General features: G+C 42.2%; 1 protein-coding gene across 4 annotated transcripts in view; it reads right to left on the reverse strand.

The window, feature by feature from the left end:
• LOC112263770 (dual specificity protein phosphatase 22-A) overlaps positions 1 to 12,274 on the reverse strand; it is a 34,290-nt gene extending 22,016 nt beyond the window's left edge. Inside the window, exons 1-4 of one of the 4 annotated variants that reach the window (XM_024440348.2) lie at positions 11,939 to 12,274; positions 7,674 to 7,707; positions 6,835 to 6,917; positions 6,072 to 6,121 (exon numbers count right to left, since the gene is read on the reverse strand). In XM_024440348.2, coding sequence (XP_024296116.2) covers positions 6,072 to 6,121; positions 6,835 to 6,917; positions 7,674 to 7,707; positions 11,939 to 11,959 — 188 coding nt within the window. In that variant the 5' untranslated portion in view covers positions 11,960 to 12,274. The remainder of the gene's footprint in view (positions 1 to 6,071; positions 6,122 to 6,834; positions 6,918 to 7,673; positions 7,708 to 11,938) is intronic. The other 3 variants (XM_024440349.2, XM_042319643.1, XM_042319644.1) reach the window with 3 other exon arrangements.
• Between the last annotated feature and the right edge of the window lie 135 nt (positions 12,275 to 12,409).

Below are 12,409 nucleotides of genomic sequence, written 5' to 3' on the forward strand. Positions count from 1 at the left end.
AATGATAACTACTCTAAACAACCGTTTGCAAGACATATGGACATTAGAGAGAGACAAAGTGAGGCATAAAGCAATCACAGGTGTTGATTGGGAGAGCTAGCTAAGACAATAACGGGTAAGACAACAACAGCTAATCAGCTAAGACAACCACAACAGGTAAAAAGGCGATGAATGGGCAGAGAGCGTCAGTTAACTACACACAGAGCCTGAGTTTGAGGCTGGGGCCGACAAACAAACAAAATAAACTAAATGGAGTACCGTGATTAATGAACAGTCCAGCAGGCATCAGCTATGTAGCCAAGTGATCACAGGGTCCAGTGAACAGCAATAGATGAAACAGGGATGCCGTTAGGTAATCGTTACTGCAAGCGGGAGACACGGCATTCATAAAGTTAGCAGGCCGGGGCTAGCAGAAGCGTCTACACCGACATTCGGCAAAGGCCGGTTGAGGACACATCGGACGGAATTACGTCGACGGACCAGTCGTGATGGATCGGCGGGGCTCCGTGTCGACAAAGGGTCCAGGCCAAATGGCAAAAGAGGTAGTGTAGCTGGAGTAATTATGTTTGCTAGCCGGGAGATAGCGTTAGCCACTATAGCGACTCGGTAGCAGCGAGCTAAATAAATAATCATATAACATTTAAAACTATATAAATACATACAAAAATAAGACTCATAAATATCAAAAAGAAGTAATAAAGACAAATAGAAACAAAATTGTGTTGATTTCGCACTTGAGCATCAATACATAACCCATCCCTCAACCAAGAATCAAGACTAAACCAATTCACCTTGGTGGTGTGCAAACTGGTTTTATAGTATTCTTAACTATTTCACCACAAACAAGAAAAAAAATGCAACAAATTGTCTGTGAAACTATATATTCACAGTATTATGAAGGAATTGTGGTTATTTGGTAGCATTTCGTAGTGTGATTGCATTAGTACTGTACAAAGTTTGAGGTGCGCTATTTGATAGATTCCCCCTATCAAATAGCGCACCTCTATCTCGGGCTTCCAGTGGGGAGACCTGAGGACAACCTACCCCCAACAACCTCCCCATCTCGTACTTCTGAGTGGGAGACCTTCCATGGCAGTAGCCTGCCTAGCTCACAAACGAGAATCAGGGTGCCCAGTCCAACAAGGTTAACTGACCCACAGTCCCAAACGGTGACATGATATCATTGACGTGACGTGCAAAGGAGCGATAGAAAACCGATCACGCAAATGTCACCATTCCGTTTTTTTTTGTGCGGGCGCCCCGTGCCGCCCCCGGCAGGATGCCGTCCTGGGCGGCTGCCCATGTAGCCTATACCTAAATCCGCCACTGCATAATCGCATCTGCAGTCACTTTTGATAATGGTGTTTTCCTGCTAATGGAACATTCACGCTTATAGCCTACTACCATGAGCACATTGCTGTGCTTGTAATGTGAAAAACTTGGCTAATAGTTTATCAACATTTTACGCAAAACATTCTGATCAGTTGCGTCAGGCACATTGCTTAAAACAGGTTTTTGATGCTAGTGGTTGGATTCATTTGGGATCTATCACATCCCACAACTGTCCCAGACTATGTTTGGAATATTTATTTTTCTCACACAGAATAGGTAAACTTTTGTACTATGGGGGATAGTAGATTGACATAGGCTCGTGCTTTTGCTGTTCGTTAGGCCTACTCATCTTGTTGGCTGACGAAAAGCAAATGTGGACAGTTATTCCAATATCTTCAAAATGCACCTGGGAATTGGATACGGACGTGCGCAGATGCATTCCAGATGTGTCCATCTTCACTTGTGACCTGTTAGAAAGACCGTCACAGAGCCATGTGAGTGAGAGGTGCTTCGGCAAGCAGAAGAAAATTATAATAATTATATATTCAGCCCAAGGGCACAACGGCCACTGGCCGCAAAAGGCATGGAACTTTTGGGGGCATTAAGGCCAGACAGAGGGGATGCTGCCGGGAAACTTTAGGCATTATCAAGTGATTGTCAAATTGTGAATAAACCTGCGCAAAAAAACAAAGCAGAGCTCATGCCTTTCATGCAACTTTTTTCAAATCATTAGAGTAGCTTCATTAGAATGTTTTATATGTATTAAAAATCTAAACATATAACCCAACATTTCTACCACAACTAAAATTACATAAATAACACTAAATTAAGCATATAGCCAGATCAGGGCCAAACATAAGGACAACTCATGTTATTCTGTTCTTCTGAAATAGACTACATTTTCTTCATATCATGTTTGTTTAGACCTGTCTAAAATAATGGATTCACTGTGATGGTGTAGGCTAAAGTACATGGATTTATTAGACTTTTTAAAATGTAAATGTTCCAAAAGGTCTGCATCAGTAGACTATGCGTGGATGCTAAATGTGTTTATGTTAATTAACGTGAAACCGGCAGTTATTTGCTTGACAACCACCAGGTGACAAAATTTTCATGACAGCCACAGCCCTAATAATAATAATAATTAATCATTAAAAATTAAATCAAATTCACTAGCCTACAATTGTAACTTTGTAGGCCACACGTCCTGCAACAGCAACATATGTTCTCTCCCAGCTTCATGGTTTGAACAAGGAGTGTAATTCTAGTCCATATAATACAATACAGTACAATAATACAGTCCACACTCAAAAAGATTACTGGAGCTTGTTTCATTTATTTTACCAAGAGAGCATAGCTACATCTATCGGCTTTTATGTTTTTCTGTCCCGCGTAATGTGCGGCTGTGTATTGGATAACGGCACAATCAATCATTTGGGCTTTTTTGGGCTTAGGCTCATAAAATGTATTTAATCAGGCTCAGGTAGCATCAGGCTTGAATTTTCATGCCGATCAAAGCTCTAATCTATTCCAGACATACTTGCCCAGTGTACAGAATATTGTTCTTTCTATGACATAGACTGACCAAGTGAATCCAGGTTAGAGGTCGACCAACTGATTTTTCAACACCGATATCAATTATTGGAGGTCCAAAAAAGCCGATACCGATTAATCGGATGATTTTTATACATATAATTGTAATAAATGACAATTACAACAATACTGAATGTACAATGAACACTTTTATTTTAACTTAATATAATACATAAATAAAATCTATTTAGTCTCAAATAATGAAACATGTTCAATTTGGTTCAAATAATGTTAAAAAAAAACAGTTGGAGAAGAAAGTAAAAGTGCAATATGTGCCATGTAAGAAAGCTAATGTTTAAGTTCCTTGCTCAGAACATGAGAACATATGAAAGCTGGTGGTTCCTTTTAACATGAGTCTTCGATATTCCCAGTTAAGAAGTTTTAGGTTGTAGTTATTATAGGAATCATAGGACTATTTCTCTCTATTCCATTTGTATTTCATATACCTTTGACTATTGGATGTTCTAATAGGTACTTTAGTATTGCCAGCCTAATCTCAGAAGTTGATAGGCTTGAAGTCATAAACAGCGCTGTGCATCCCAGCATTGCTAAGAGCTGCTGTTTGAATGAATGCTTACGAGCCTGCTGCTGCCTACCACTGCTCAGTCACTGCTCTACCAAATCATATACTTAATTCTAATATAATAAAACACAAAAATACGAGCCTTTGGTCATTAACATGGTCAAATCCGGAAACTATCATTTCGAAAACAAAACGTTTATTCTTTCAGTGAAATATGGAACCGTTCTGTATTTTATTGAACGGGTGGCAACCCTAAGTCTAAATATTACTGTTACATTGCACAACCTTCAATGTTATGTAATAATTATGTCAAATTCTGGTAAATTAATTACGGTCTTTGTTAGAAATAAATGGCCTTTCAACAGTTCACAACGAGCCAGGCGGCCCAAACTGCTGCATATACCCTGACTATGCTTGCACTGAACGCAAGAGAAGTGACACAATTTCCCAGAGTTAATATTGCCTGCTAACATTAATTTATTTTTACTACATATGCAGGTTTAAAAAATATATTCTTGTGTATTGATTTTAAGAAAGGCATTGATATTTATGGTTAGGTACATTGTTGCAACGATTGTGCTTTTCTCACAAATGCGCTTTTGTTAAATCAAGTTGAAGTAGGCTGTGATTCGATGATAAATTAACAGGCACCACATTGATTATATTCAACGCAGAACAAGATAGTTAACCTAGTAATATCATCAACCATGTGTAGTTAACAAGTGATTATGTGAAGATTGATTTATTTTTTAATCAGATAAGTTTAATGCTAGCTAGCAACTTACTTGGCTCCTTGCAGCCACAAGGTCCTTTTGATGCTGCACTGTCTCCTCATGGATTGCAATGTAATCGGCCATAATCGACCATAAAAAGCTGTTTACCGATGGTTATGAAAACTTGAAATCCGCCCTAATTAAATCGGCCAATCAGTCAACCTCTAATCCAGGTGAAAGCTATCATCACTTAATGATATCGCATGTTAAATCCACTTCAATCAGTGTACAAGAAGGGGAAGAGACAGGTGGAAAAAGTATTTTTAAGCCTTGAGACAATTGAGACATGGTTTGGGTGTGTGTGCCATTCATTGGGTGAATGGGCAAGACAAAAGATTTAAGTGCCTTTGAACAGGGTATGGTAGTAGGTGTCAGGTGCACCAGTTTGAGTGTGTCAAGAACTGCAACACGCTCAACAATACTCTGTGTGTATCAAGATTGGTCCACTACCCAAAGGACATCCAGTCAACTGTGGAAAGCATTGGAGTCCACATGTGCCAGCATTCCTGTGGAATGCTTGACACCTTGTAGAGTCCATGCTCCGATGAATTGAGGCTGTTCTGAGGGAAAGGGGGAGCAACTCAATATTAGGAAGGTGTTCCTAATGTTTGGTACACTGTTTCACATGCTTTGGAATGACACTTATGGATTTGGCGGGAAATATCAGGTGCCCGAGAGAAAAGTGATTTATTCTCAGGATGGAACATGTTTTAAATACCGGGAAAATATTCAACTCTACTAAAGACTGATGGTGAAAGTGATAATGGCATGGGTGGAAGGAAGGACACTCACACAGAGCAGAGCAGAGCTGAGGAGAATTCTCTCAGTGCTACAGGGACTCTACCCTCAGCTGTCAAGTCACTTGGAGAGACATCACAGGGTTACCATGTGATGCTAGGGGGACTCTGACACTACTTTTCTTTTCAAATAACCACAATGTGTAATCAAGTGACATGAAAGACCTGCCTCCAATGACCACAACAGCACTAGAGTCGGAGTCCCTTACTACTGAAATGATTCTCGTGTGTTACAGCATTTGTATTACTATTTTCATGGGTTGGAACCGGTTCAGGGAACAGAACTCAAAAAGGGAAAATAATGACATTTTTCAAGGAACAGAAATGGAACCGGGAATGAAAGTGATCCATACTGTTCTGGAACAGAACCGTTATTTTACGTTCCAGGCATTTTTTTTCTCTCTTCGGTTCCAACCCGATTAGTTTTTATTTTCAACTGTTACATTTCTTCAACTTGTTTTATAACATTTTCAGTATTTATACTAAATGGTAGTATGCCAATGGCGACCCACCAAACATGAGAGCAGCTTAGAGACAGAGAAATAAATGTTTTTGTCTGCTGCTATAATGGCAAAGGGTGACTTGATAACACACGTGAAGCAGCAGTCTATCTAGCTCATTTCACACAGTGGTGATGGGGTCTATATAAAACTTCAGCCATTTAAAATACTGCACCATCTCCACACTCTTTCCTGCTCTGATAGCAAAGCCAGACAAGTCAAACTGAGATGTCTCAGAGTCCTTTAGATTATCAGGTCTTATTATTATTGGTCCCTGACTTGATACAATAGGTACCTTGTTTAACTCTACCTGATACAAACTGTATGAACCTTTAAAAGACTTCCAGGCTTATTTCAGTTGTTTCAACGACAAAGTGACTAATCTACTTTACCTGCCTGCGTGACACCCTGGAGTCAAACTGAAGAGTTACGTTCAACAATATGAAAAAGTGGACACGAGTCATGTCTTGTTCACAGGAAGAAAAGAGGGACCTCTGACGATGTTGGTCGATTTGTTTGACAATGAATAGTGTGTGTGTGTGTGGTAACTCACAGGTTCTGGCTAGACGCATCAGCTGCGTGGATACACAGGTAGGTCATGTCCTGTGAGAGGTAAACAAAAAGGAGTACAAACACAAGGGTCAGTTTTGTTCTGCACACAATACATATCATCTACATGGATTCACAGTACAGTTTATCAGCTGTTTATCATTCACTTTCCGCCAATTAGCCGGTAAGGTGTGTGGTCAACTGCACATTGTAAATGCACACACATACTCAACTGAGTATTATAAATTAACCCCATAGGTCAAATAAAACAACAATTTGATGCTTCAAGTAGAGTGAAGTGCTTTAATGAACAGTTAATGCTTTGTCTAAAGTTCTACAGTCCAATGTCACTGGTATGTATTAAACTGTGAGACACCACTACCCCCAGCAGGCTTCAACTGTGTACTACAAAATCTGTTTTCCACTTTTACAAAATGTACAGATTTCACTACACTACACAATTCCCATGAATCAAATCCAAGGAACTGAATACTGACCCAAAAAGTTAGATGTCTCTCTAGAATTTGAGACAAAATCCCAGATTCACTGACTTGAGTATGGGGAAGTTAAAAATAATTTCAATGTTTAAGTTTGACTCATGTAAGACATGTTATTCAAGGTTATGGTCAATGGTCATGAAATCCCATTTCAGTTCTTGACCAACTAAACCAGAATGAAGCCTACTCCAGCCTGACTCAAGACAACAATTTATTCAGTCCGTCTGTGAAACTAGCCTTGTGTCCTCTATGGCTGCCTGCCCCACTCACCTCCAGCACGGGTTTAGCATTGTTATACACAGACAGGATGTGGGTGATGTTGTTCTGGGACAAACTTTCTCTGTTCTCAGAGTCTAGGAAAAGACAAAGGGAGGGAGAAAATGTTGATCAGTGATTCTTCTCAGTGAATTTCTATGAGACCCTCAGTAGACAAAGCAATGCCATAAGGAGAGATCTGTTGAAGTGTTTAAGACCCAGGAGTGGCTGCCCACAAGCAGAATCTGTGACTGTGTGGCTGTATTTTGGGTAGCAATCATTTGGCCTTGTCACTTAAAGCTATTTTCAGTGTGTGAGCAGTACTTGGACCATCTTGTGAAGCCATCATCCGTATGGCTAAAATTATAGCAGGGTAGATGTCACATTAAGCTGGTAGGGCAGAAACCCCCTTGGCTGAGGAGCAGATAAATCACCAACACTACCAGAGTGAGTAAATGTGCCATATTCTACTGATGGATACAGTATGATGCATGCAGCAGCCTTAATTCAGGCCATGACTTAGTTCATTGAGCTACAGTACACGTATAACCTTCTGCTACTCTATTTTGATCTATACATAACTATAGTCCACTCACTAGATATTCGTATTATCTCTTCCCTTGTAGCATTTGACCATACCTTACAGGTAACGTATCAACACCATAAGGACAGAGAACGTAAAGCTCATGTGCATCAATAACAGAAGAAAATGCCTGAGTCTCTTTGAAAGCTGCCCTGGATTCTGCTGCTGCTGCCACACCTAGTGAATTAGTGAGTGTTGCATCTTGGGTGGGATGCCTGACTGTGCAACATATAAAACAACTGAATGGATTTCAACAGAATCCTGTTCTCACCTCTGATATTTCCCAGGTAGAGCCCATCAACAACCTGCAAATCGGAAAACAAAGAGATATTTCACTAGTTAGATATTCACAATGAGCATGGCCTTAACCTTAGTGATGCTCCTTATCTATGGTCGTAGGATGTATTCAGGTGTCCAGTTTGGTCAAACAGTATTTTCCCAATTGAGAAAACAAACAGGAACCGTTCTCATAGCTATGTCAAGCCTTATAGGGCATGTAATACATAGTATTCCTGACATGACTGGGAGTGAGGAGCACTGAACCAACTCTGATGGTTAAGGCCATGTTGACACAAAGCTGTGCAATAAAGCTGTAGCGATCCGATCATGATCTCATCTAGACATTACAAGACTCCTGCATTATTTAAGACGTCAAAATAAAAAGTATATGCCTGCCTATGATGTTAGTGTCCTCTGAAATTTAGATAAGCCTAGAGCTTCAGTCAGGGTGGAATTACAGTGGTGCCCAGAGGTGCTTCTGGACACTCCCATCACTGTTAACAGGACACTAAGATGTGTAATATAGACAGTACCAGTCCAAAGTGGACACACCCACTCATTTTTTACTATTTTCTACATTGTAGAATAATAGTGAAGACATAAAAACTATGTAATAACACAAATGGAATAATGTATTAACCCCCCAAAAAGTGTTAAACAAAACAGGCAATGCTAAGCACTTGTTGGCGGCTTTTCCTTCACTCTGCGGTCCAACTCATCCCAAACCATCTAAATTGGGTTGAGGTTGGGTGATTGTGGAGGCCAGGTCATTGTTACATGCATGAATCCATTGGAGCTGTTCACTCAAGAGGGAAGAAATGGTTTGTGACACTACGATTACACAACAAGCAACAACAATGTCAACTGTATTCCGGTGCTACATCTAACGTAATGAGCTACAAAATCAAAAAAGACCAAATCAATCTGGCACCTGACACACATCTATTGCCCAGCGATACTAGACTAAAGCTGTACTCTATGGGCACCTTTAAGACCGAATGTGTTATACAGGGACGCAAACACAAGCTGGAGTTTGAGATTTTGAAAACCAGTCAACATCCTCTCCTCTCAGGCTCTACATGCGAACGCCTGGGTCTGATGCTGTTCACTGTACCAAATTACCTGCACATTGTGGATCATGTCATGGATGTGAAGCTCCTGGTACTGATGGAGTGCTGCTGATCAGTTAAGCTTCGCCTTGGCCTGAAGAAGCTGCAGTTCAAGGTGAAAGACGTCCACTTCCATGGCCACATTCTCTCGGCAAAAGGCCTGACGCCGGACCCACACAAGGTCCTAGCGATCCTCGACATGCCAAACCCGTCTGATGCAAAAGGAGTACAGCGTCTCATCGGTTTTGCAAATTATCTTGCAAAGTTCATGCCACACCTATCAGCAGTCTGTGAGCCTCTGCGCCGGTTGCTGGATAAGGACACACCATTGCAGTGGCTACCCAGCACGAGGCCGCAGTGCAGGAGATGAAATCTCTGGCTTCATCCATGCCAGTGTTGCGCTACTACGACGTCACGAAGCCTGTCACAATCCAGAGCGACTCCAGCCAAAGGGGACTTGGATGCTGCCTTATGCAGAAAGGCCAGCCCGTTGCGTTTGCCTCAAGAGCACTCACCCCCACCGAACAAAACTATGCACAAATTGAGAAAGAGTGCCTCAGCATCGTCTTTCCTGCCAGCGATTCCGTCACTACTTATATGGTCGAGAGCTGGTCACCGCTGAAACTGACCACAAACCACTCATTGCCATATTCAGTAAACCTCTCCTCAATATGCCCAAGAGGCTTCAAACCATGCTCCTGACTCTGCAAAACTACAGCCTGAAGGTCATTTACAAGCCAGGACCAGAGATGTACATCAGCGACACACTGAGCAGGGCAACAGCACAATGTACTAGCAGGGGCACTGTCTATCAGCGGCAGGCCATCTGTTCGCTACAGCAGGAACAACAAGATGTTCAGATTAATCAGGCAGACTACTTAAACGTCACAGATCACCGCCTAGCTCAGATCAGGCAACACACTGACAAGGACGAACACCTACAGTCACTGAAGTCCATGGCTCTCGCAGGTTGGCCATACCTGAAAGAGGAGACACCTTTCACAGTGAGAGAATGCTGGATCTTTCGAGATGAGATCAGCGTGCAAAATGGCGTCTTGTTCAGAGGTCAGAAGGTCATTATTCCCAAATCACTACGTCCAGAGATGCTTACCTGCATACACTCCTGTCACGTTGGAGGTGACGCATGCTACATTATACTGGCCAAACATGCAAGCAGAAATTAAAGACTGTCAGCAACTGTACCACATGCAACGAGTACGCTCATGAACAGCAAAAGGAAACCATGATGTCACACGAACTGCCCACAAGGGCCTGGCAAATCGTCAGCATGGACTTATTCAGCCACAGACAAAAGGACTATCTTCTCATCGTTGATCACTACTCTGACTTTTGGGCAATTGAACTGCTCCCTGACTTGTCTGCAGAGACGGTCATAAAGCGCTGCAAGGTGCAGTTTGCAAGGCAAGGTCAGCCTGACAAGGTCAATACAGACAATGGCCCACAATTCACTGCACAGTTCAAGCATTTCGCTTCAGAATGGGAGTTTGACCACGTGACCACCTCTCCAAGACACCCAAAAGCAAATGGCAAGGCAGAGTCAGCTGTCAAGATTGAAAAAAACCTGTTAAGCAGTGCCTTGCGCGACAGCAATGACCCATGGAAAGCAATCTTACAGTGGAGGAACACACCCACCGAAAACATGGACAGCAGCCCAGCACAACGCCTTCTGTCCAGACGTCTGAAGTGTACCATCCCCGTAGCTAACAAGCTACTTGAGCCCTGCGTCATGGTTGGCATCACGGACAAACTGCGTCACAGAAAGCAGCTCGCTAAGTGCTTCTATGACCGGACTGCTCGAGACCTACCAGAGCTGGAGGTGGGTGAAACGATAAGGATGAAACCGCTGCCGGGAGACCACACAGGACTTTGGAGGCTGGGCACATGCCTGCAGAGAGTTGCACCACGTTCTTACCTGGTGGATGTTGGTGGCTCCCTCTATCGTCGCAATCGGGTGGATCTGCGTGTAGCAGAGCAGACAAACCAGAACACGCCATACACTCACCTAGATGAGCTGGATCACAGTCCAGGCCTAAGGGTAAGGGGCGCAGAATTGAGACATGGGCCAACTGAAGGTGAGGCTTCTACCTCACCAAGCTCGAGCCCCAAATCCTACCCCTGTCAGAGCCCAGACTTACTCACGGGTGGGTCGGCTGTGCAAGCCACCGGACAGGCTTACTCTGTAAGCAAGAGACTGTTAACTTGTCCTCTGTTAATTAAAAAAATAAATGTAAATGTAAAAGGAAGAAAACTGAAGTAAAAATAAAATGGCATGCTTTTTCAATTGTTATGACTTGACTGTTAAGAACTTAATGTTATGCCTTTATGTTTGCACTTTACTGAAAAGGATGATGTTACGGAGTCTATTTGATAGGTATTTGACTAGCTGGACTGTTCCCGGGACTCCACGTGTAGGGATTTGTACAATGCACAAACAAGGCTATTGAACTTGACATTGGTGTCTGTCTTTATTCCTTTATCCAACATATCATACAGAAACAGTCATCTGATGCAGCACTCCATCACTCTCCTTCTTGGTCAAATAGCCCTTACACAGCCTGGAGGTGTGTTGGGTCATTGTCCTGTTGAAAAACAAATAAATAGTCCCACTGAGCGCAAACCAGATGGGATGGCATATCGCTGCAGAATACTGGGATAGCCATGCTGGTTATGCAAAGCATGATGTCTTCGCTATTATTCTACAATGTAGAAAATAGTAAAAAATAAAGACAAAACTTTGAATGAATACGTGTGGCCAAACCATTGACTAGTACTGTATATACAAAACATTTAAACACCCAACGATTGACAGATGACAATGCGGGCTTTAAAACAGTCAAAATAGACGGGCTAAGTGTTTTCTCCATTTGATAACTCATACAGGTTTTGATTTAGGGTATCACGTTATTACATTAAGTGACAGTGTGTGATGAATAGCCTGCCCTTTAGTTTTATTCAGGAGACTTCAGCTTTGCATGTAGATGGATGATGTAAATAACATGACAGAATCTATTCCGCGCATATCTATGTTCAACGTTTACGCTCCTCGGAGGAAGTGCCTTGCTACAATCAAAAGCCATTGAACAGAACAGCTACATTACATTAATAACAAAAACACAAAGGCCCCTACCTTGTTCATTCCATTCCCCATGTCTCTCGCAGGCGATAAAGATTATGAAGTATTTAAAAAACAGCTGAGTATTTACGTCTCAATGCAACAACGCAAAATATTGGAAAAGAACATGGACGGACTTTCACTAACATGAAGGGGTGCGTGCGAAATGGTCGGTCCGTCACGAGTGAGACCACTTTGCGCCTCTGTAGATCAACATGGGTGTACTTTTGACCGCTTTGTCTACATTGCTTCAGCAGACGATCGCCATAACGCTGCTCTGTGTAACCTTCGCTCCATAATCCTCTTCCGGGTTTCCCCCGATAAAGGATTTCATTGGTACAAAGGACCGTAATGCAGCCCAGTCCGCGCGGGTTTCGTGACCTCAGAGCTGGAAATGATTATCAATTCATTCAGTACTACTGCTTTGTACTATGTCCAAAATATATGCATTTTAACCATTGGAATGATCTGATAGCCTATGCTTTT

The sequence above is a fragment of the Oncorhynchus tshawytscha genome, unplaced genomic scaffold (assembly GCF_018296145.1).
Source record: "Oncorhynchus tshawytscha isolate Ot180627B unplaced genomic scaffold, Otsh_v2.0 Un_scaffold_4_pilon_pilon, whole genome shotgun sequence".
Classification (NCBI taxonomy): Eukaryota; Metazoa; Chordata; class Actinopteri; order Salmoniformes; family Salmonidae; genus Oncorhynchus; species Oncorhynchus tshawytscha.